At 45.8% G+C, this 21,368-nt stretch overlaps 1 protein-coding gene across 12 annotated transcripts in view; it reads left to right on the top strand.

Annotated features, from left to right (window-relative positions):
• KIAA1671 (KIAA1671 ortholog) overlaps positions 1–21,368 on the top strand; it is a 65,818-nt gene that overhangs the window by 33,626 nt on the left and 10,824 nt on the right. For 2 of the 12 annotated variants that reach the window (XM_048322421.1, XM_048322422.1), the window contains exon 1: positions 10,544–11,060. The exons of 8 other annotated variants lie outside the window; for them this stretch is intronic. In XM_048322421.1, the coding sequence (XP_048178378.1) occupies positions 10,776–11,060 (285 nt within the window). In that variant the 5' untranslated portion in view covers positions 10,544–10,775. Of the gene's footprint in view, positions 1–10,543; positions 11,061–17,563; positions 17,727–20,257; positions 20,360–21,368 lie in introns of those variants that run through there. 2 more of the 12 variants (XM_048322425.1, XM_048322423.1) reach the window with 2 other exon arrangements.

Below are 21,368 nucleotides of genomic sequence, written 5' to 3'. Positions count from 1 at the left end.
CTTTAGAAGTGTGTGATTTTACAGTTCCTTACTTGTTTTTAATTTGCCTCTTCATGGGTTTCGATGTCTCGGTGAGCACTTCCTCTTCCAGCACTCCTCAGGGCTGTCTGTCATGAAAAGCTCTTTTTAGCAGGCTCTGACTGTGCTGCCCTGCCAGCTTTGCACAGGGACTGCTGTGTGTCTGAAACCATCACATTTGAGCTAGAAAGCCTTTATGAATAAATACGGTATTGCTTTGAACTAATTAATTAATGCTTTAATTTCTCCTGTACTCATCAAAGATCAGTTTTCATTTGCTTGTTGTAGTTTGCATTGATCTTAATTTTTTCAGCTGTCAATTCAGCGTGTAATCAGCACTGACACCAAACCTTTTCATGTTAGCTGTTTGCTACTATGTTTTAAAACTGTAGCAAAGAGTTTCCTCCCCTCATTTTGTGTTTAATTTTACAATCCTTGCCTGTATGTCCTTTGATCAGTTGTGAGGTGAGATTGCCCACTGCAAATTTCTTGCTGCTGGGAGAGAAAACTGTGCTTGAGGAACTGGGCATTTTATTAAAAACCTTTTGCTGTTGGAGACTGTAGTAGTGTGAAACATGGAAGTGCTTGGACATGAATTAAGGTTTTTGTTGACCAGCTGTGTTTTTAAGAGACAAGCTTCCTTTAAATTGCAAACTAAAAAATTAGTCATTAGTGTGATGAGGGGGTGGATGTTCTTCGTGGTTTGTCAGTGTGAGAAGTGTGAAAGAGCTCTCTCCCTGCTCTTGCTTTGACATGGGATTTTCCATAAGGCCAGGGAAAAATCCCAAACCAACCCAAACTTTGGATCAGTCCAGAAGATGCCTGGGATGGTGGGCTCTGGTATTGTGCAGTTCTAGGCTGTAACAGAACAGAATGTTGTATTTTCTGGGTGTACATTGTCTTTTAGAGGTCTTGGACAATTCCTTAGGCACTTTAATTCATGCACACTTCCTGATTTACTGCAAGAAAATGTTGGAATGACAGTTGTGATATTCATGATGTTAAAAGAAATTTAAGGGACATACACAATTGTGCCTTCTGTCACTTTCTGTGCTGCTGTTGCAGCTGGAGGCTACTAAGGGGATACTTATCTCTACTTACAGTCAGGAGTAACCAGAGATGTTGGGGTTGGTTGTCAAGTGTTATTTAATCTGTCTTGGGGAGCTAAGATGCCTTATTCATTAGGCACATGTACCTGAAGAAGCTACAACTCTTAATTAAACAATATTATAGCAAAAATCTGCTTTTAAAGCTACTCTATGGAGTTACTGATGGGTTGCATCTCCTCTGCTGTGTATTTGCTTTACTCCTACAGTGGTGGAGTTGTGGGACATCACTGGACCCACTCAGTGCCAGCTCTCTGCTAATTCCTTGCTGATTGCTCTCCTGATCTTTGGACAGGATGTGCCTTACTGTGACAAACAGTATTTTCTGAGCACAGCAGGGTCTGTGGTCTGCCCCAGTCCGTGTGCAATGGTGTGACCACCACATGTCTGCATCCTGTGTGTGGGTAGCAGCTCTGGGTTTCTGAGAAGTGTCTTTGTGTCCAGTGAAACTTTTTTTCCCACAGCTTGTATATATTTGAGTATTTTCCAGGGTGCATGGGGTATCCATCACCCCTTTTCCAGCTGGTGAGGAGCTCTGCTGCAGCTGATACAAGACGTCTTTAGGCCTGGCTTGCATAGGAAGTTCTTTAAGTGCAGCTCAGTGGTCTTGCATCAGTCACAGGGTCAGACTGGTTGTGCCAGGTGTGCAGCCACAGCACTGGGGTTTCCTGTTCCAATGCCCGTTGTCCAAGAACCAGTTTTTTGGCTTCCTGGTGGACACAACCACTACTGGACTGCTCTCAGTTGGTTCTGTTCCTGCCCTTGGCCATCTCAGTTGTCAGCAATTCTTGCTCTGATTCACAGCTCAGTTTGGCCTTCTGGAATGGATGTGGTGGTGCGTCTCCTGCCCATGCTGGTACCAGTCCTGATGAGTTGTTTCTTCCCAGGCTGGCACTTGTCATTTTTCAAACAGCAAAGAAATGCTACATCCTGAAAGCACTCAAAGCAAATGGCTTGTTTTAAATAAAACGTTCCTCTGCAGCACTGAGATGGTTTAAAAAGACCTTATTCTTTATTGACAGTCATGAAAGAACAATTGCAAAATCAAAAGAAAATTGAGGTATTTAAGGAAGAAGAAAGATTTAGAGTTTGTTTTGACAAGATTTTGGTTGCTACCTTTTAAGAGTAGTTTTGATATGTTTTGTCAGGTGACTCTGAAGGAAGCAGCAGCTGGTTAATAACCACTGTCCTGACGTGTCACTGTGGGAGGAGTTGGGTTGGTGATGGAAGGAAACTGAAACCATCAGCCTGCAGCCATGGGTGATGGTCATCCTGCCCTGAGCAGGGGTCATCCTGCTCTGAGGGAGGGAGGGGGCTCTGTGCAGGTGTGGTGTGCCTTCCCTCTCTTTGCACTTCTGCAAAGTCCCTGTGGACTGACTGTGCTGCTCTTCCCTTGTGGGATTTGGTTTTGGTGGTGGGGATGTGGATGTTTCTTCCAAAGAGTTAAAACCCCTCCCACCCAGGTGGTGGCCGGGTGTATCTGCCCCTGGTGTCAGCAGATACCCGAGTAACCTTTCGGAGAACCTGGGTAAATGACGTCCTTGCACAGGAAAATCTGGAAAGGCAATTTCCCCAATTCCCAGCTGCTGCTGTAGAAGAGGAGCTGTGGTGTCTGTGGCATTGCTGAGAGCAGGCAGACAGGTCAGCCTGGCCGAGGAGCCCCATTCCCAGCGGGAACACGAGGGAGTGCTGTTCCACCACGGAGCGCTGCTGGCCCGCAGCCACATCCCCGCTCCCAGCCCAAGGACACGTGCTCAGTGCAAGGCAGTTTGTTCTAATGAGGTGTGGTATTAAGTTTAATTTACCATAAAATGCTCACATGGAATAGCACATTCTAGGTTAACTTGTGGCAATAAGGGTTTCATTGAGTAAGATGTAATCGTTTGTAGACGTGATAAGTTTTTTGTAGTGACTGTGTCGTTCCAGGCTTAGAGCAGCTGGAAGTGGGGCTGACTGTGCCTGCTCTCCTTCCCCTTATTTTAAGTCTGGAATTGTGAATATGCTTCTGAAAAAGTTCTTCCCTGTGAGGATGGTGAGGCCCTGGCACAGGGTGCCCAGAGCAGCTGGGGCTGCCCATCCCTGCATGTGTCTAAGGCCAGGTTGGATGGGGCTTGGAGCACCCTGGGACAGTGGAAGGTGTCCCTGCCCATGGCAGGGGGTGCAACTGGATGATCTTTAAGGTCCCTTTCAACCCAGGCCATTCTGTGGCACGAGGCTAAAGAGAATTGTTAATCCTCATTTATACACACAAAGCAGAGGTAACTTCACTGCCTCCCTCTTAATATTTTGATCTAAAGTTGTTTTGACTCAGTTCCTGCTTTCCCAAGCTGTTGTCCGTGTTGCTGATGCTGGGAGACAGCCAAGTTCCCACTATTGTTCCTGTCTTTTCAGCAGTGGTGAGTTGTTCATGCAGCCAGTGCGTGTTTACTGCGCTGAAAGGAAACGGCGTTTTTAGGGAGCTACTTGAGCATGGGGAAAGTAGCTTTTTGTAGAGGACTTTCCTCAGGATACCACAGGATTTGTGCTGCAGGGCACAGGTGTTCTTAAAATGTAACTTCAGCAAAATCTGGAGCTTGAATGAAGCTTGGAAGAATGTAGTATTTGGTTTAGTGATTCATGGTGGAGACTAATAAATCCCTGGCACATAAGGGGAGGCAGTATGGATTGTGTGCTGTCCATGTCCTGGGGGATGTGGGAGCACGGGGCTGTTGTGCTGTGCCTGGGAGGAAGAGGAGGAGGAGGAGGCAGTAAGAGCAGAGAGACCTGGAAGTAAAGGAAGGTGTGTGCACTTAGGGTTACACAGCCATGGCAAATAAATCCTCTGCTCTCGTCATCAAATGGGTTAAAATGGGTGAAGGAATTATTGTATTAACTTACAGCTGGTGTTTGGTCAATTTACTGCCATCAAGCAGTGCCTGATGTGAGTGGAAGACACATGGAATAGTGTTTTGTAGGGAGAAGATGGAAGAACAGTGTTCAGACAGGCCTTGGGCAGTTTGTGATCACGCTGGGAACAGCTGGAATGGGTTCAGAAGCAGCTCCTTGTTACTGATCTTTGGAGAAGAAAGTCCCTTGCATGAAAAAAAAGCTCTTCCTTCAGAGTGTTCTCTGTGAGTCAGATCTGAGCCTTCAGCAGTTGGAGATTTCCTGAGCACCCTCAGTGAGGAGAACAAATGCTATGGCATCTCTTCAGGCAGGTGGTGTGGAGCAGGAGCAGCGTGTTCTCCTGCCTGTCTTGGTGCTCTCCACTCACCCTCCGTGCCCTGGGAGAAAAGTTCAGCAGGTGGAGGTATTTTAGGCCATGTTCTGTGCTTGAGAAGTCTCAGTTGAAGATGTTTTGTGGTTATCTGTGCTTAACATGTCCATTGGGTCAAGTGATGGAGCAGCAGCTGTTCCCATGATGGACTTCCTAGGAGAACCTTAACTATGGCACTACTTTGTTTTTCCTCCCTGGTGCAGGGAGATCCACTGCAGACATCTTCATCCTGGATTTTTGTTTGTACAAATTAAAAACAACCTGTAACTATTCATCTTTTGCTTGGCTCGATCCCTTGGACATAAACAAATGTAAAGAAAATCGGTTTAGTCCTTTCCAGTGTATTTGTGCTGTAGGAATTTCCTGTTTCTGTTTTTTCAGTTTTTCCTCCTCCATTGAGCTGGAAGGGAAGTGCTACAGGATTATGGACATGAGTTTGCAAACAACATCGTATATTTTTAGCTGGTTTCCTCAGCTTTAACACTGATAGCTTTGTTTTACAGTGAAACAATTCAGGGCACAAAAGCTGTGTACGTTCAGGATGTTTAACTGGGCCTTGCTTAGGTTCAGGATAGTTTGGGGGACAAAAGAATTGGCACTTTCTGAAATACTGTTGTGCTTTAGTTGTTGGAATTATTAGTCGTAGTTGTATTTAAATTGTTTAAGAACTTGGAGTAAAAATTATATTTCAGAGTTACCTTTATTTACAAATTTGTATTTATCTTGAAATAATGACATGCTACTGCAAAAGTGCCCAGAATCCTGTGCAGAGAAAGGATAGCTGACTTTTTTGATTACAAATAAAATGGGAAAGTTCAGGTTTTTGCTGATCCTATCAAGGATCACCATGGCAGTAGAATGGAAAAATTACTCTGGCAGGTATAAACAAGTAAGTGGAGCATTTGTTCAGTCACGAAAACTATTAATGTGTTTTCTTTATCACAAGAGTACTTCTGTAAAGAAAACAAGGAATGCAGATTTAAATTGTTTTTTAAGACTTTTCGTCTCTGTTTAAAATAAAGACTTTTAAAGTAGCCTTGCACTACATCGATGGGATCTTTTATGAACCCACTTTAAAAGCCTCTCGTATCAGTGTGTGCTTGTGTAAACTTTCCACAGTCTCTCCTTGCTCACTGGTTTGCGAGACCTCTGGGGGCTTTTAAAATTACCTGATTGAAGGAAAAAGTCTGGAAATGGAATTTCAGCCTCTTGTAGTTGGTGTGTGCAAGTAAAACACCTTTAATGCCAAGGTCTCTCTGCAAGTTGTCCAAGATTGTGAATAACCATTAATTAGAGCTGTGGCCATGAGTGTGACTTGCTTATTTTCAGTAGAAAATGAAAGTAGGAATAAAAACCAAATATTTGGTGTAAATATTGAGATACCTGGGATTTCAGGTTACAAAAGAGATTTCTCTGTCCAAAGTCTGTGTGTTAAAACACTCCATCCATTCCACTCTTTTTTCCTCTCTTTTGGTTTTTTTCCCCTTTTTCTTTTGACTGTAGAGTGCCTGTCTACACGTGATGCTGTCTGGGCATCTCAATGAATTGTATTATTGTTATCATCATGAAAATTTTAAAAAACCCACAAAACAGACCAGATAAAATCACCAAGCCCTTTTGTCTTTGTCTGTGTTAAGTTTCATGGGAATTCCTGGATTGGAGTGATGGGTGGGTATCTGCCATGGAGCCAGGTCCTCTGTTCCACCTGCTGAGCTTTGGTCTCTCTGTGCCAGATGTGCAGCCAGGCATTTCTTTTTTACTTTAAATAAGAGTTTGAAGGTCACGTGGTAAAATCTTCATGATGGGGTGTTTCATGTAAGAAATTCAGCCCGTAGTTAGGAATGCTCACTGCTCCTTCATGGAATGTGACAACTCAGTTGGCAAAATACAGAACACAGAGGCAAAAAGAAGGAGCCTGTAAAACCATGGGTTGTTTGTCGTGTCTGAGGAGCCCAAGAAAATTGAGTCTGGAGCTGTGCAACTGAGCCCAGCCCAGTGCTGTATCTTTAAATAGTCCATCCTGTCAAACACAAGAGGTTAAATTAAGTTCTCTTATTAATGAAGCAGAAGGAGAGTTGGTGTGGAATGCAGGGCCAGGACAGCCTTACAAGGGCAGGCTCTGCTCCCAGGGGTGCTGAGCACTGGATGTCACAAGGTGGGACTGGAGCTGCCCATGGTCCTCACAAGTGCTGGGTCCTGCTCTTTGTAGGTGGGATGATGCCTCACAGAAAACCCTTTGGAAATGCCTGAATTAATGCTAATTGCTGATTGGAGTGATGGGGGTGGTGATGAGAGGAACCCATCAGAGAGTGAGTTCTGGACTGAGGTTCCCATAAGGGAAGAGCAGAAACTGTTGTCACAGTTAGTCCAGACTAAAATTGCCTATCCTTCTGTCCCGTCTACTCTGCTGGCAAAGGATCCTTCAGGGGACCCAGTCGAGGTGAAAACTAATCCCAGGTGTCTTGCTGGGTTTTCAACTGGATTTCCTTCCCAGTTCCATGCTGCTGGGATGGAGCTGGTGGCAGGGAAAACCCCATGGGCTGGAAGGACTCACACCCATAAAGAGGCTGCAAGTCCCACCTGCCCCTCCTGGGCTGTGTTCTGTACTCTGCTGCTTGCAGGCCTTCTTTGAATTGACTTTCCAATCCCACAGAGTCATTAACATAATTACATGTATTTGAGAGCAGGTGAAGCTCTAAATGAGCTGTAAGACGCTTTTGGAAAATATAATGTAACCATGGAATTTTGTTTTCTGCTGAATGAGGGGAGAAACAAGGGTTGTTAGGTCTTTGTGCAGGGTTGTGTTTTTGAGCTGTAGGTGGAAGAGATGTTAACAATGGAAGTATCCAGCGATGTTTGAATAACGAGGTCCCATTTATACTGAGGTAATTAGTCATGCAGTTTGGGTAGCTGTGTGTATGTGCGCTCTGTTTTCTGGAGCTGCAGATCCGTGACAGACCCAGGGTGAGATAATCACTTGGATTCGTCAAGGGCAGAAGATCATTTTGTGCTGTTCTTGTTCAGGAACAACCCCTCACTCAGCCAAGACTGCTGGGCTGGGGGCCAGTTAGAGAATCCTTACCTGTGAGGGTGGTGAGGCCTTGGCACAGGTTGCCCAGAGAAGCTGTGGCTGCCCCATCCCTGGAAATGTCCAAGGCCAAGTTGGACAGGGCTTGGAGCACTGGTCTAGTGGAAAGTGCCCATGGTCTCCAAGGGAAGGGACCCTAAAGCTCATTTTGTTCCACTCCCCTGCAAATTTAGCTGAAGTGGTGGAAAAATCTCCAGCCATTTGAATTTGATGGTGAAGATGCATCTGGTTGTCCTCTAAAGCGTTTTGCCCTGATGTTAATTGAGGTGTAAATCTAAGCAGTAATTTAGATGCTTCAATACCCAGCAGTGTGTTCACGTGGTGCCAGAAGATCCTAAATTTAGTATTGCAGAAAGACTCGAATCAGCACTTTTTCAATCTTCTGAGGGCAAAAATGGTATATTTGGTATAACATTCTTTTTTCAGGGGAGGTATAATAAAAAAGTGGAATATATTCTGTAGCGACTTTTCAGATCCTTCAAGTTCCATGCACGTGTGAGGAGTCCTTGCAGCGAGCTGTAGGAGTGCCTTGCTCTGTGGAGCCTTGCTGAAACCTGGCTCTGCCTCTCCCCCTGTTTGCCCCAGGTGATATTCCAGAAGGGGAGTTAAATTTGGGTTCTGCTCTGCCCATCCTGGTGAGGTGAAGGAACTGCTGACTAACTCACATGGCAGCTCCAGGCAGAGCTCTCGGGCTGCTATTTGAGGGGCTCCCACATCAGATGGAGCCTGAAACCCTCTGGAATGGCAGAGTGCCCCGTGCAGAATCCCTGCACTGCAGCAGGCACAGAGCTGCACTTGCAAAGGCGCAGATGTTTGAAATATCACACTTAGATTTAACAGCACAAAAATGTGCAGTAAGTCTTAAATTCCAGCCTTGGATGCAGGATCGCTGTCGTTCGTGAAGCATTATCCATAACTCTGGTAGATAAATTAATTTTTTCCCTATTTTTTTACAAATCTAAGAAACACCGAGCTCTTGGGGCTTCTGGTCAAAACTATCTCCATTTCCATACAAAAATAACCCTGCAGCTCTTTAAGAGAAGAGCTGTTTGAGGGGGGGGAAAAAAGTATTTTCTGTTGGTTGGATTTTCTTTTATCACTGAGAGGTTTTATGAGGCTACTAATTTGAGAATGTTCAAAACAAATACATTCAAAAATAAGAATAAGTTAGGGAATGCTACATTCTGTCACTAATGTTTTTCTTGGAGATAAATTACAGCTTGGTGGAGTTGAGCTCCTAAAAGCAGGGATTAAAAGGGAAGGCACCCCGTTTCCTCAGGGCATCTTGGGATCGTGCATGTCTGCAAGGCACATTTCTGATACAATAAACCTTACGCAAGAACCATTGCATCAAATGTTATCTAGAAATTCTTCGTTCCATTGAATCCTCTTCCTGGATGGTTCAGAGGAGCAGAGGGTGATGCAAGTTCATGGTACTTTGTATGGCAAATTAAGCAACAGCCACAAACCCCCTTGAACAAACAAGAGAGTGAGCAGCTTCCAACATGCCTGTCTTGCCTCTTTACCCTCGGTCCTGAACTAGTCAGGTCTTGACTTTGGACTTCTAAGTCCAAATTTACGTTACAAACTTAGGTTTATTGATTTAAACCCCGAGCTTTTATTCCTGCTGTCCTCCCAAGTGGGCTGTTCCCAGGAGTTCCACGGCTGGTGATACCTGGGCTCCTGTCATTACCCTCAGTCGTTTTGGGTTTGTGGTACCAACCGTGGTCTCCCAGCAGCTGGGGAGGGAGCCGAGCTGGGAAAGGACATGGAGCCCTTCCTCACAACAGGGAACAGTGTAGAAAAGTGGAAAAAACCGGCTTCCAGTGGTCAGACCTGTTCAGCTTTGGTTTGAGCCTCTGGCTTAATCATTATCCTGTGCCGATAGCACAGTCGCTGACTGGGACGTGTCCTCTTTGAGGCCGTGAATGGCACAAGGAACCAGGTACAGGAGGTGGCACTGCCCGTGTGCCCGTTGAGCAGCAGGAGCGGGGTGTAGGTGTGGCCCCATCCCGGTGGGAATCCTCTGGTGTCTGTGCGAGACGTTCCGTGGCAGAGCCGCGTTCCCCAGGAAGGGTTAAAATCACTAAGTCCACGTGACATATGCAAACTATGAATCATTCCAATAGATCTGTGCAACTCCTGCCTGCTCCGGAGCCAGCAGATGCTGTTCCCTGCGTTGCCATGGTAACCCTGCCTGTACTATAATAAAGCCCAGCCCAGATCCTTCCTTGGGCAGACCTCTGCGGCTGGTCACCTCCTCATTGTTTCCTCCCCGGAGCACAGGCGAAGCAGGGACGGAGAGGAGGGATCGGCATTCCAGAGGCAGCGTTCTCCTGCTTGTAACCTCGTGTGCCTTAGTCGGGAGCGCTGGGAGCGTGGCAGACCCTGCCTGGGAGCCAGACGGGCTACAAACAGCTGTGCATCCAGAGCTGCTTGCAGAGCCGCTCGGGGCCGTGTGAGGGGAGCAGGCGTGGGGACAGTCCGTGCGTTTGTCCCTCGGCTGGGAGCCCCCCTGGAAGCAGAGGAGCTGATGTCATCCAGCAGCTCTTTTGGCAGGCTCTGAGCAGCCAACGAGTCCCGCGGGGAAGGCTGGACACGCTTCCCTTTCAGCCTCCCCCGGCTTCGCTCCGCAATTCTGCCAGGGGAGAGCTCCAGGATGGTTCCGAAGGCAGCAAGGCTGGTGAGGAGGGGATTCTGCTGCTGACACCCTTCTGCAGAGTTTTTTTGGGAAGAAAAGAATCTGGATTTATTGTTTAGAAGATCTAATCGATTTGCTGCTAAATGGATTGTATAGGAGCACCAGAACTTTGGTCAATGCACTCTCATCTGATGAGTGGCCGAGCCAGGAGAATAAGATTTGTTTTATCCTTCTGATATTTACAGCAAAACGAAAACTTGGCTTAAAAAGGGAGTTGCTTTTCCTGCTCAGAAATGAGAGAGTAAGAGCCTAATTCTCTGCTTGCAAATGGACTCGTTTCAAGTGACTGTGTCAGGATTTAAACATTGATTTATCTCTTTAACATGGCTGAATTAAACATATTTTGATGGAACTCTGGAAAGCCGATTGTAAGTAGGAAAAGTCTTTTATTTTTTCCTACTTGACAAATACCAATCTCCCACCTCACATCTTTGGTTATTTAATTTTAGGAATATGCTGAGGGTGATAGTGCAGTGCTGTTTACCTTAGCTGGAAATATTTTATACACGGAATCACTTTTCGCAAAATATATCAGGGTTGTTAAGGAGAATCTATTTTAATTGCTACTGGATATTGATATCTCATCTCTGCTGGAAAAAAAAAAAAATGGATTACCTTGGAGACAAACTGACAGTGGCACAAACTCACATGACCCAGTGGATGGGCACAGTGCGGAGATCCTTGCAGGAAGCACTAAATTTAGTCACTACTGCGGTGGCTCATGAGCGGAGTGGCGGGGAAGGTGGCACCAGGACTCCCTTCAAGAGAACCTCTTCCTTCAGGCACTTTGCATCCCGGAGCAGAGAGTCCTTCCGAAGGTTTTCAGTGCGGAGTCAGCAGAGGTTTTCCTCTTTGAGGAAGAGGCAGCCCAGCTCAGAGCCACCCGAGCTTGTAAGCGATGCACCTTTTTGAGACCCTCAAGGGAGAGAATATGATAAAAACCCTCGGGTTTGTTGCAGCATTTTATCTCCTAACAAAACCTACCTCCTGTCTGCTTTTCCATCTAAAAACAGCCCCCAAAACACCTCCAGATAGTGCTGTCTGTCTGTCTGCTCTCCCAGCTGCTTCCTGCAGCACAGGTGGATGTTTTCATTTGCCAGGGAGTCAAGGTTTGGGGAATGGGGAAAATGTGGTTGATTTTTAAGGTAGGACAAGTATTGGTCTGAAATGAGAAAGTTAATCTGACAATGGTCTGGTGTTGGTCAGTTCCCCAGCACAGGCCAGCATGGCTTTGGGTGTGCTTCAGTATTTGTGATTTTCCAGTAAAAAAATGCCTGAAGCTAAATTTGTAAGAAGAGTGAAGTGCTGTCACTGTGCAGGCAACATAAATGATCATTATTCCCTTCTTTTATTGAAAAAAGGGTGTTTTTTCTCAGAATGCTTCCATCTTTGTCATGCCACAGAAGTGATAGGGTCAACGTGACTTGTGAAGGCTGTGGTGTGACAGAGGCAGGGTGCAATTCCTGGGAGCAAAGCAAAGGTGAAGAGCTCTTGGTTCCCCACAGCTCTGTGCCAGATGGAGCCCTTTTCCCCCTCCCTTTTCCATTAGCTTCCAGGTTATGTTCAGGAAGGACTGTCTGTATTCCATGGCATGGCAGAGTGGTGGAGGAGAGGCTGGTTTCCTGAGGGCTGCGGCTGCCACGATCCTCCCGACCAATTCTAGTTCTGGCACATCCTACAAAGCAGCAAAGGTTTGGGGTGATAGGGAGTGAAAGGGAAACAAACCTGGTTTATTCTATTTTATTTCACGGAGAGGAGCTGAAACCAGTGTTTTTTGTTGTACCTGAAACTGGTGATTTAAGCCCCATGTTTGACCAGGGGGAAGTGAGTGACTGTGGTTGAGTTGTGTGGAAAGGGGCCCCAAGCCTTGGTGCCAACGTGTTGAGTAAATCCAAACTCTCTGAAGTGGCTAAAATGTTTTGGTTTCTTTTTTTTTATTATTAAACAAAACAGTTACTCATTGTGAAGTGCAAACAACGGGCGGCTCTGCTGTGGCCTCGCGGGGTTTGCTCAGGGAATGAGTGCAAGTGACGCTGCATTCCTTGGGCAGGTGTGGTGTTTGAATATTTCTGTTTCCAGTGCTCTCTATCAGCTCTGGGTAGAGCATTTCTGTCCCAGCTTGCTATCCATGTCCTGTTTGGACAGTCTGGGAAAGAAAATAGTGTCAAGTAAGCACAAAAGAATGAAGAAGAAAATATTTGGTAACCACTGTTACAGCGTTAGCATGGTGAAGTTCTCTTGCCTTCTTTTTTAAGCTGGTGTTTTAGATTTATTGGAATCATCTGAATGAACAACTCGTGTGAAAGAAGGCTGAAAAATGGGAATGTGAAACCTGCAAAGGACAAATGTTCTGCTGTCCTATGCAGCCCTGCTTACGGAGCAGAAATCGGGAGACACGGGGTGACCTTTTCACTTAAGTCACTGGTGACAGTGCTGGAGCTGCTGTTCCTCTGTTTCAGCAAGAATTTTGCTTGTGCTTGGCTTTTTGTGTGAATTTGGTTTCACTTGGGCTCAAACGTAAGGTCTGAGCACTCCGAGAAGTTTGTGGTTGGTGCCATTGTGTCTGTGGCAAATGACTGAGACCTGGAGCTGGTACTTTTTTATCTGATTGCAACAGGGTCCTGTCTCAGTCCTTAAAACTACTGACATTGTGCTACCAAAAACTGTGGAATGAGTAAAAAGTGTGTAATTCATACGAACTGACTTCTGTGCTGCTTTAGGGCTGTAGTGTAGAGCAGTCACTCAGTGCTGATTGAGTTTTTAAACAAGGGTCAGCCGTGCTCATGAGCTCCTGACTGATACAGTGCGGGCCAGTGGCTTCCAGCTCCCTTTCCTGCTGCCACTGGTGGCTACTGGTGGAGAATTTGGCATTGTACAAGGCAAGGAAACGTGTCCAAATTCAACTTGGGCAGCACAATTTAAGTCAGTGTGAGTAAACTTCTTCAGCCTCACATCTGCGAATCCATAGCTGAGCTTGCAGAAGTTTTTACTTTGCAGTGAGACTTTTTAAATAGAAGCTGATTTTTCTTTCAGGTATTTTTATTGAGTTAATTGTCCATTTTCATCTCATGTCATCAGCTTGGTGTCTTTGTAAGAGGAGCAGAGATACATGCATTAAACATGGCCTCTGATTTAATCAGGGTCTCTCGGTCATGGTTCTATTATAGGTGTGAGATCTGGTTTCACAGCCAGCTCTGTTCTAGGTCTCGAGGTTTGTTGCCATACAATAAAACCAGGGCAGTTGTCTGATGCCCTTGGCTCCACTTACACTGCTAAAAAAAGTCATGGAAAACCTTGGGGGTGTTTCACACAGAACAGGAAAGATGAATTCTGAGGCTGAGAGTGGTCGATGTGTTTTACCTAAATTGCTCTGCTGTGTGCTAGAAATAACACCAAAGTACATTTAGTAGTGGTTTCCTTTTGGTGTACTGGGCAGTCAAAGAAAATGGTGTTTTCATTCAAAATTCATCTGGCAGCATTATTTAGTTTGAATTCAATTTTTGATATAGTTCCAAAATAAAGATGGAAGTGGAGTGATTTGTTTGCTGCACGTGTCCCAGATGTGCTGGGAGGGTACTTAGTCCTTTTGAGGGTTTTTGTTGCATCCTACAGCCTTTTTTCTGCTAGAGGCTGAAATTCCCATCCTAGTTTTTATTAATCTTCCCAGATGTTTCTTTTCCAGCCAGTCTAAGCTTGTGCAGCTTGTTCCTGGGGAGAGCTGGTGGACTCTGACTTTTCCCATAGAACAGGATCCCTTTCTGGAGCAGGTGAGGGTCCTGGTTTGAGTTCCACACCTTCATTCACCGGGGGCTGTGTCTCTGCTTATAAAAAAGCTTTGATCTGCAGTGCCTGTTCTGTTGTACCCAAGTCTGTCTGCAGAAGTTTGTCCTTTGTGGTGAACATCCTTCAACAAACGATTTGTAAAAAGAAATTACTACAAGTTGGCACTTTGATTCTGAACTTGGAATAGGTACAGACCCTACAGGGGATAGTTGCTGAACTCTTCTGCCTAATATTCACCAAGAACACAATGAATTGTTCTCAAAAGTAATTTTTTGGTACTATCAGTAAATGGAATTTTAATCTTTAAATGTTATCTTTAAATTCCCAGGGAGCTGTTAGGGTAGGGGGAAGCAAGTTTGCAGCAGGCAGGCTTTAAAAATGGGTTGTTTGTCTTGTTTGGGGGTGGGGGGAGGAGTGAAGCTGTTCAGTTTAATTAATGAAGATACAAGGGCCAGTGCCGAAACAGTTCCTGCTTTTTCATTCTTAATAACTTCTCTTTGGTTTAACAGGCCATGAACGTAGCTGGCAGATAAATCTGGGCCAGAAACCCATAGTGATGGGCATTTGGTGGCTGCCTTTGTTGTTCTCTCGTTATTTTGACAGGAATAATTATTTAAATGACTTTACTCTGTGATTTCACTTAGGCTGACTGCAAGGAGTTGATTTTTACCATACTCTTAAACAAGAAGAAAATAGCATAAATAGATTTAGAGCTGGTATTTTGTGCTCATCCACATTGCTGCCTTTTTTTTTTTAAAGCTCTAAGTGACAGCTTTCAGGAGAAGTAAATTGTATTAAACAAAAACTTCTCTGAAGACAAACTTTAGAATCCTAGAATCCCAGAAGGATTTGGGTTGAAAGGGGCCTTAAAATTATCCAGTCCCACACCCTGCCATGGTTTGGGATACCTTGCAGTATCCCAGGTTGCTCCAGCCTGGCCTTGGATGCTTCCAGGGATGGGGCAACCACAGCTTCTCTGGGCACCCTGTGCCAGGGCCTCACAGCCTCCCTGTCCTGGCAATCCATTTTTACTGCAATTGGTAATACTGTGAAAGTTTTGGGAAACACTCCTGGTGTTCTCTGTGTGTGTGTTTTGACTGCTGTCTCCTAAAACATCTCCTGAGCTGTGCGAGCTGTGTGTTGAAACGAGCACGTTTGTTATTCACTTGTTGTCAGGAAATCCTATCACTGTCTGTACATCTTTAATTCCAGGCTTTAAGCTAATGAGCACTTCTTCCCAGGAATGTTTGTTTGAAGTTTAGCTTGTGTCTCATGTGGAGAGACGTTAACTGTGCAGAAGAGCTGTGAAATGCAGCATTTCGAGTAGGAGGTGTTGATTTCAACTATGCAGCTTTTCAAAAAAAGCAAATCTATTCCCTCCTTGGCATCCCAGTATGAAATTGCCTTGTTCTGGCTTGTGCCTCTTGCAGTGTTGAAGTCGAGGGATCCTGTTCCACGCTCGGTGCCAGGTTTTATTAACACTGATGGGAGTTACACGTGCCCTGGGGAGAGCCTGGATTCCCTGTCGCTGCTCAGGATCTTCCTGACGGAGCCTCTGGCTCCTTCCTGCTGCCTTGGCTTTCTTGGGGGTTCATTCCTTATCAGCTTGGCTGCCTGAGGCTGAAAAGGAAATTTAATCTGATGATATAGGAGAGGTTTTAAAGATGTTCCCAGCTAGTTCCTCTGCTGTGGTGTTGTACGTTCCCACCTCTCAGAGGAAGTGCTGTCGTGGCTCACGCAGCCCTAGCAGGGCTTATATTTAGAATTTAGTTCTCATCTGCTTTTTGCACATCGAGTCAACCTCTGCTCCATCTTCAGCCTTGCCCTGAACCAGCTGACGTGTGTGTGGTGAGTGTTCACAGCGGGGCAGAGCAGCTCGATTTGCAGGGTAGAAGAAACGATAAGCTCTCAAATATCTTTGAAATCCTCTGTGAAATGAGGAGAGTAATAACGGCACCAGGAGTCACTGCAGGAGCAGGGAGCTGATGTCACTGCATGATCGTAACCAGATCCCTGGCAAACCCAACTTCATCTGCATTAATTTGACCACATTCTCTGTTGTGGCCAGAATCGATGCTGGGTAGACTTTGTGTCTGTCTCTGGTGTTGCAGCCTGTGCCAGGGCTTTACCACCCTCACAGGGAAGAATTTCTTCCTAGTATCTAATCTAAACCTGCCCTATGCCAGTTTAAAACCATTCCCCTCCATGTCCTTGTCCAAAGTCCATCTCCAGCTCTCTTGGAGCCCCTTTAGTACATCGGCTTTGCTGCAATTTTTGCTGTGCCTTTCCAGGGAGAAGGGGGTTGGGATTCAGGCCTGTGCATCAATGGGGAAGCAATGACAAGGTGGAGAATTAGACCAGTCACCCTCTAAAAACAACTCCTGTTTCGTAAGGGAAATGCTGTCAGGCTTTAGCATCAGGGATGTCGTTGGTGGTTGGGTATCATATCCCTGTGGAAGAGGCAAGGAAAACACGTATGGAGAGGCAGCCCAGGGTTGCATAGCAACAGGGAGGCTGTCGGGGCTGATGGCATCTATGAGATGCTTGGTACCGTGGGACTGGAACATTACTGCCCATGGGAGAGGGAAACATCCATTATTTAAAGGATTTTTGAGCAGAGCAGTGTAGCTCCTCAGGATCTAAGAGAGCTGAATATGTGGTGTGAGTGCTCACAGTCACATGGGGCACACGTGTGTTTCTCCAGGCGTTGCTTGTGCATTCAGCAGCAGCAGCAGCTCCAGTTTCCCACATAAAACCAGCTTGTCCTGCCCAGCCCAGGATGCACTGGGGCCAGTGGGATCATGGAATGGTCTGGGTTGGAAGGGACCGTAAAGCCCATCTCATTCCACCCCCTGCCATGGGCAGGGACACCTTCCACTAGCCCAGGTTGCTCCAAGCCCAGTCCAGCCTGGCCTTGGGCACTTCCAGGGATCCAGGGGCAGCCACAGCTTCTCTGGGCAGCCTGTGCCAGAGCCTGCCCACCCTCACAGGGAAGAACTTCTTCCTAACATTAATCTGAAGCTACTGTCTGTCAGTGGGAAGCCATTCCGCCTTGTCCAAAGTCCCTCCCCAGCTCTCTTGGAGCCCCTTTAGGTACTGAAAGGCCACAGTAAGGTCTCCCTGGAGCCTCCTCTTCTCCAGGCTGAACAACCTCAACTCTCAGCGTTTCCTTATGGGGAGAGCTGCTCCATCCCTCTGATCATTTTCACGGCCTCCTCTGGACTCGCTCCAACAGCTCCATGTCCTCCCTGTGCTGGGACCCCAGAGTTGGACATCCCACAGAGGGATGTTCCACTTGAACAGACACCACAGCCACTCACTGCCATCTCCTTAATCCTCTGACCACACTGGAGGTGGCCGTGTTGTGGTGTAAAAGACCTGGAGGTTCTGGGTGGGATTAATTCCCTTAATTCTGTCCCTGCTCTTGGGGCTGGGCTCCAGGGATGGTGCAGTGCTGCCCTGTTTGAGGCCGTTGTTCTGGCTGGCGTGTTTGGGAGGGCTGGGGAGCCTTCCCTCATGCTGGAGGTCTGTAACTCATCCCTGAGCTCAGCTGGGCAGTTCCTGGAACTCTTTATCTGGGGCTGCAGCAGGGAGGGTGGGGGCAGAAGGTGCTGCCTCAGCCTGGGACGCTGCCTGAGGCACTGACTCCATCCAGCAATTAATTTAAACACGGAGCTGGCCATCTCACCAGTCTGAATCCCACCTGATCGCTGGGAATTAAGAGGAGCTGGAGCCATGACTTACTCCTTGTGGGCAGCATTCATTGGATGGATAGTAAGTACAGCTGGAAATCCTGGGATCCTCTTCCCACTTGCTGTCCTGGCATTTGGGTGCTTCCAAATTAAAATCCACGGGCTGTGACCCACAGACCCTCTTATTGTGGTGGGGTTTTCAGTGTTTGGTTGGTTTCAATCTGATGTTATGTTCTGATGATTCTTTTAGTGCTCCAAAATATATAGTTCACCTCTTAGTCCTTAGAATCCTTAGGATAATTGTAGAATAATTTAGGTTATAAAGGACCTGTGGAGCTCATCGAGCCCAGCATCCCATTCAAAGCAGAGTCAGCTACAAAATAATGTCATAAAATATGAATAGGTGGAGGTCTGTAGCTGTCTTCTGGCATGCTGCAGGGGAGCAGCTGGAATACTTTTCTGGATTTGTAAGGACTTGTGAGCTCTTCTAAAATTCAGTGTCACGCTTAAGGGGCAATTTGACCACATTTTTTATTTCTTTAATTAAAGTAAGGAGAGGGAAAAATGAAAAAAAAATCCCTTTTCAAGAAATCAGCACCATTTTTTCTCTGAGTTGTGTATTAACAAGGCAGATGGTCAAAACTTCCTTCCATTGTGCAGTTTCTCTTCATATCCAATCCATGCCAGTGGAATTCAGCTCTGAACATTCACACTCAAGCTGTGGGCTGTCACTTTGGCTGGCTGATGTCTCGGGCTCCTTGGCGAAGAAAGATATTTTTGAAACTGTCTGTGCAGCTTCTGACTCAGGAGATCTCTCGGAGCTGCTGTTCCTCCTGTGCCAGGTCTTCATTTCCCATCCATGCAGGAGGGTTTTGCACATAAATGTCTGTGTTGACTCAGATTTAGAGGTGATTTTGGGGCTTCTGGGACCAACGTTGTGTGTGCATCGTTTTCAGGAATGGGAAATTGCAGGAGTAATCAGCCCTGGACTGTAGCCAAGCCCAGCTTAATTCCAAGGGAGGACTGGAAGAGGCATAATGGCTCATTTTAGAAGAAGAACCAGAGGCAAAGCAGGACACAGCTCAGCTGTTTTATTTTATAGAAAAATTAAGTAGATTTTTTTTCCTGGCTCCTGACATAAGAATTGGGAAGTTAAAGATCAAAGCTTGGAGAATTACAGCATTTGAAACCTGGATCAGGTGTGGGTTTTATTTGATTTGGGAGATTTTTCTGTCATCATAAATTAGAAAAGTTCTAATTTGTGTTCATCTTGTGTGCTAAAAAGACACCAGACCCCTCTTTACTGCTTTTTCCTTCGGAATGATTAGTTTTCCAGTTTCCTGAATATTCTGTTTATGGAGGAAATGTCTGTACCTGGCCTGGCTTCATGTGTTGATTGCCTTGAGTCTTTCAGGAATATGATGACAGCGATAGAAAAGAGATCTTCAGAAAAAAAAAAGCTAAAACTCTTCATTCTTGCTAATAATGACTTTCTGGCAAGGAAAATCTTCCTGATTTGTTATCACTTCCTTCCTCAGCACCCCCTCTCCTCTGAGCTGCTGCACAGGCTATAAATTGCTTTTCTGCACCGCCCTCGGTGCCCCCAGCCAACACCTCCTCCACCAGCCAAGGAGAGGATCAGCTCCTCTTCCCACTCCTTATTTTTGTGCTTGGTACCTAGAGAACATTTATTTTTTTCCAATTAATCATTTGGCACCTTAAAAAGTACATGTTGAAAGGGCCTGTCAGGGAAGGACACAATTGTCTTGAAATAAGCAGCTTCCTCCAGAAGCAAAATGAAATAATGATTCTGAATATAACAAAGTCCTTAGAATGTAGAGAACTCTAGGTTTCCTAGAGTTTGGAGTGTTTTATTCCTGACATTTAGACTTTGTTTGTTGTATTGAACTTTACTACTTCTGAAGACACTGTGAGGTTATTTTATTTCTTTTTCAGGCTTGTTTTGGGTTTAGCACAGAGAAATAACTCTGCTAATGGTGTGTTTCTGGCCAGCAGGGTAAAATGTTGTTGGGAATTACTGAGCCTGTCTTTGCATCTAAACTTGACCCCTGTGGCTGCTGAGCCCTTGTTATCTGGGCTGTCCACACCCCTCCTGTCCAGCCCCCACGGCCCTGATAACTCTGCACTGTGTAAACAAGGGCTCCCCACTGCAACAGGACAAAAGTTGCTCCTTTGCTGCTCCTGTTCCTGTTTCTAAGCTTTTTAGTCTAATTTCTAGTAGAAACAGTGTGAGTGATTGCAAATAAAAAGGTCTGTGCTGTGTGTGGAGGTAACGGGCTTTAGTCATAACCAGTGGGAAATACTGTACAAATGGATTGTAAGAGTGGGGTAACTCGTGATGTGAGATTGGGATTGAAAAAAATTCGTAATAAGCATCAAGCTGGGGGAAAAAAAAAACCTGGATGAGCATGGACAGTTGAGGAAGGAAGTGGGAAGAGCCACTGGAATTTGTTAGTGCCTTTCCTAGAAGTGCAGCCACCGTCCAAAGGTGCTGTGGCCACTGGGTGAGAGCCCAGCCCAGGAGTCCCTGGAGCAAATCATGGGATTGGGAAGTTGAAGAGGGAATTTATGGAAGGCAAAACATACAGCCAAGCCAAGCAGAAGGAAATGCCCTGTGGTTTCTATCTCCCATGTTGGAAGCAGCGTGTGCCTGGCTCGCGTTTGGAATCTTGTACCTGGCATGGACTGGGAAATGTAAGAGCTTAACTCGCCTCCAGGCATTCATGTACATATCTGTATTTAGATACCTGTATAGGATAGGTTGGACTCCCATCTTTCTGAGGTTTTTCTCCAACCTTAAGAATCGTATGATTGCATAAAGTGTAAGAACCAGTGAATTCTGGGGCTGCAGGAACATCTGGAGTATGAAAAGCAGGAAACATCTGTTCCGTGTAACTCACAAACTGAGCCTGTTTTACTTGAGTATTACAAACAGAATTTTACTTGGTCTTTTAACTCTGAGGTTTGTGGTGATAGTTGGAGTAGGTGGTGGAGCCTTTTGTATTTTCTTTGCATTAAAACACAAACACTTTGTCAGCAGCAAAGAGCACGACAGGGCTGGAGAGTGGCTGTGGCCACTGGGAAATAAGAAGTGGTTATGAAAGCTGGAAGTGCTGTGGGACTTCTTCAGTAGCCAGCTATCAGCACTGCTGAATTATCCTTAATGGTTTTATAGTCTTACGGTGGCATTCTTTAGGTGTGCAAAATTAAGGAAACAAGAAAAAAATACAATCTCTCTTTTTTCCCCTCAGTAATATGAAGGAATTCTATGTATTAAAGGTGGGATTTCTTAATTACTGTTACTTTGTGTGTGCTGCCCAAAGAGAAGGAGATGTGGCTTAGTCCTAGCAACGTGTTCTGCTCAATGGGTCTGAGGCAGGGGGTACTAATAAAGAGGGAAAAATCCTTGGATTTTTCCAAGGACAGGTGGAAAACCATGTAATTTGCTGTCAGATAAAATCTTGATAAGCAAAGCCGATCTGGAGCTGAAAGCCATGTTTGTATTTGTTCAGGGTAATGAAGGTGAAAGGGACCAACAGTTAATTATCTGCTCCCAGTGTAGGATTTCAGGAACTCTTGAAGCTCCCTGAGTAACTCAGCACAACTTCAGGGCTGTGTTGACATTGGTGTGCTGCAAATCTGGGGTGCCAGCACTGACCCACTTCTCTCCCTGGAAAGGGGCGGGCCTGGGATCCACTCTTTC

This window comes from Corvus hawaiiensis, chromosome 18 (genome assembly GCF_020740725.1).
Source record: "Corvus hawaiiensis isolate bCorHaw1 chromosome 18, bCorHaw1.pri.cur, whole genome shotgun sequence".
NCBI classification, from domain to species: domain Eukaryota; kingdom Metazoa; phylum Chordata; class Aves; order Passeriformes; family Corvidae; genus Corvus; species Corvus hawaiiensis.
Note: the sequence above shows the minus strand (reverse complement) of the source record. Positions and strands in the feature narration are given on the sequence as shown.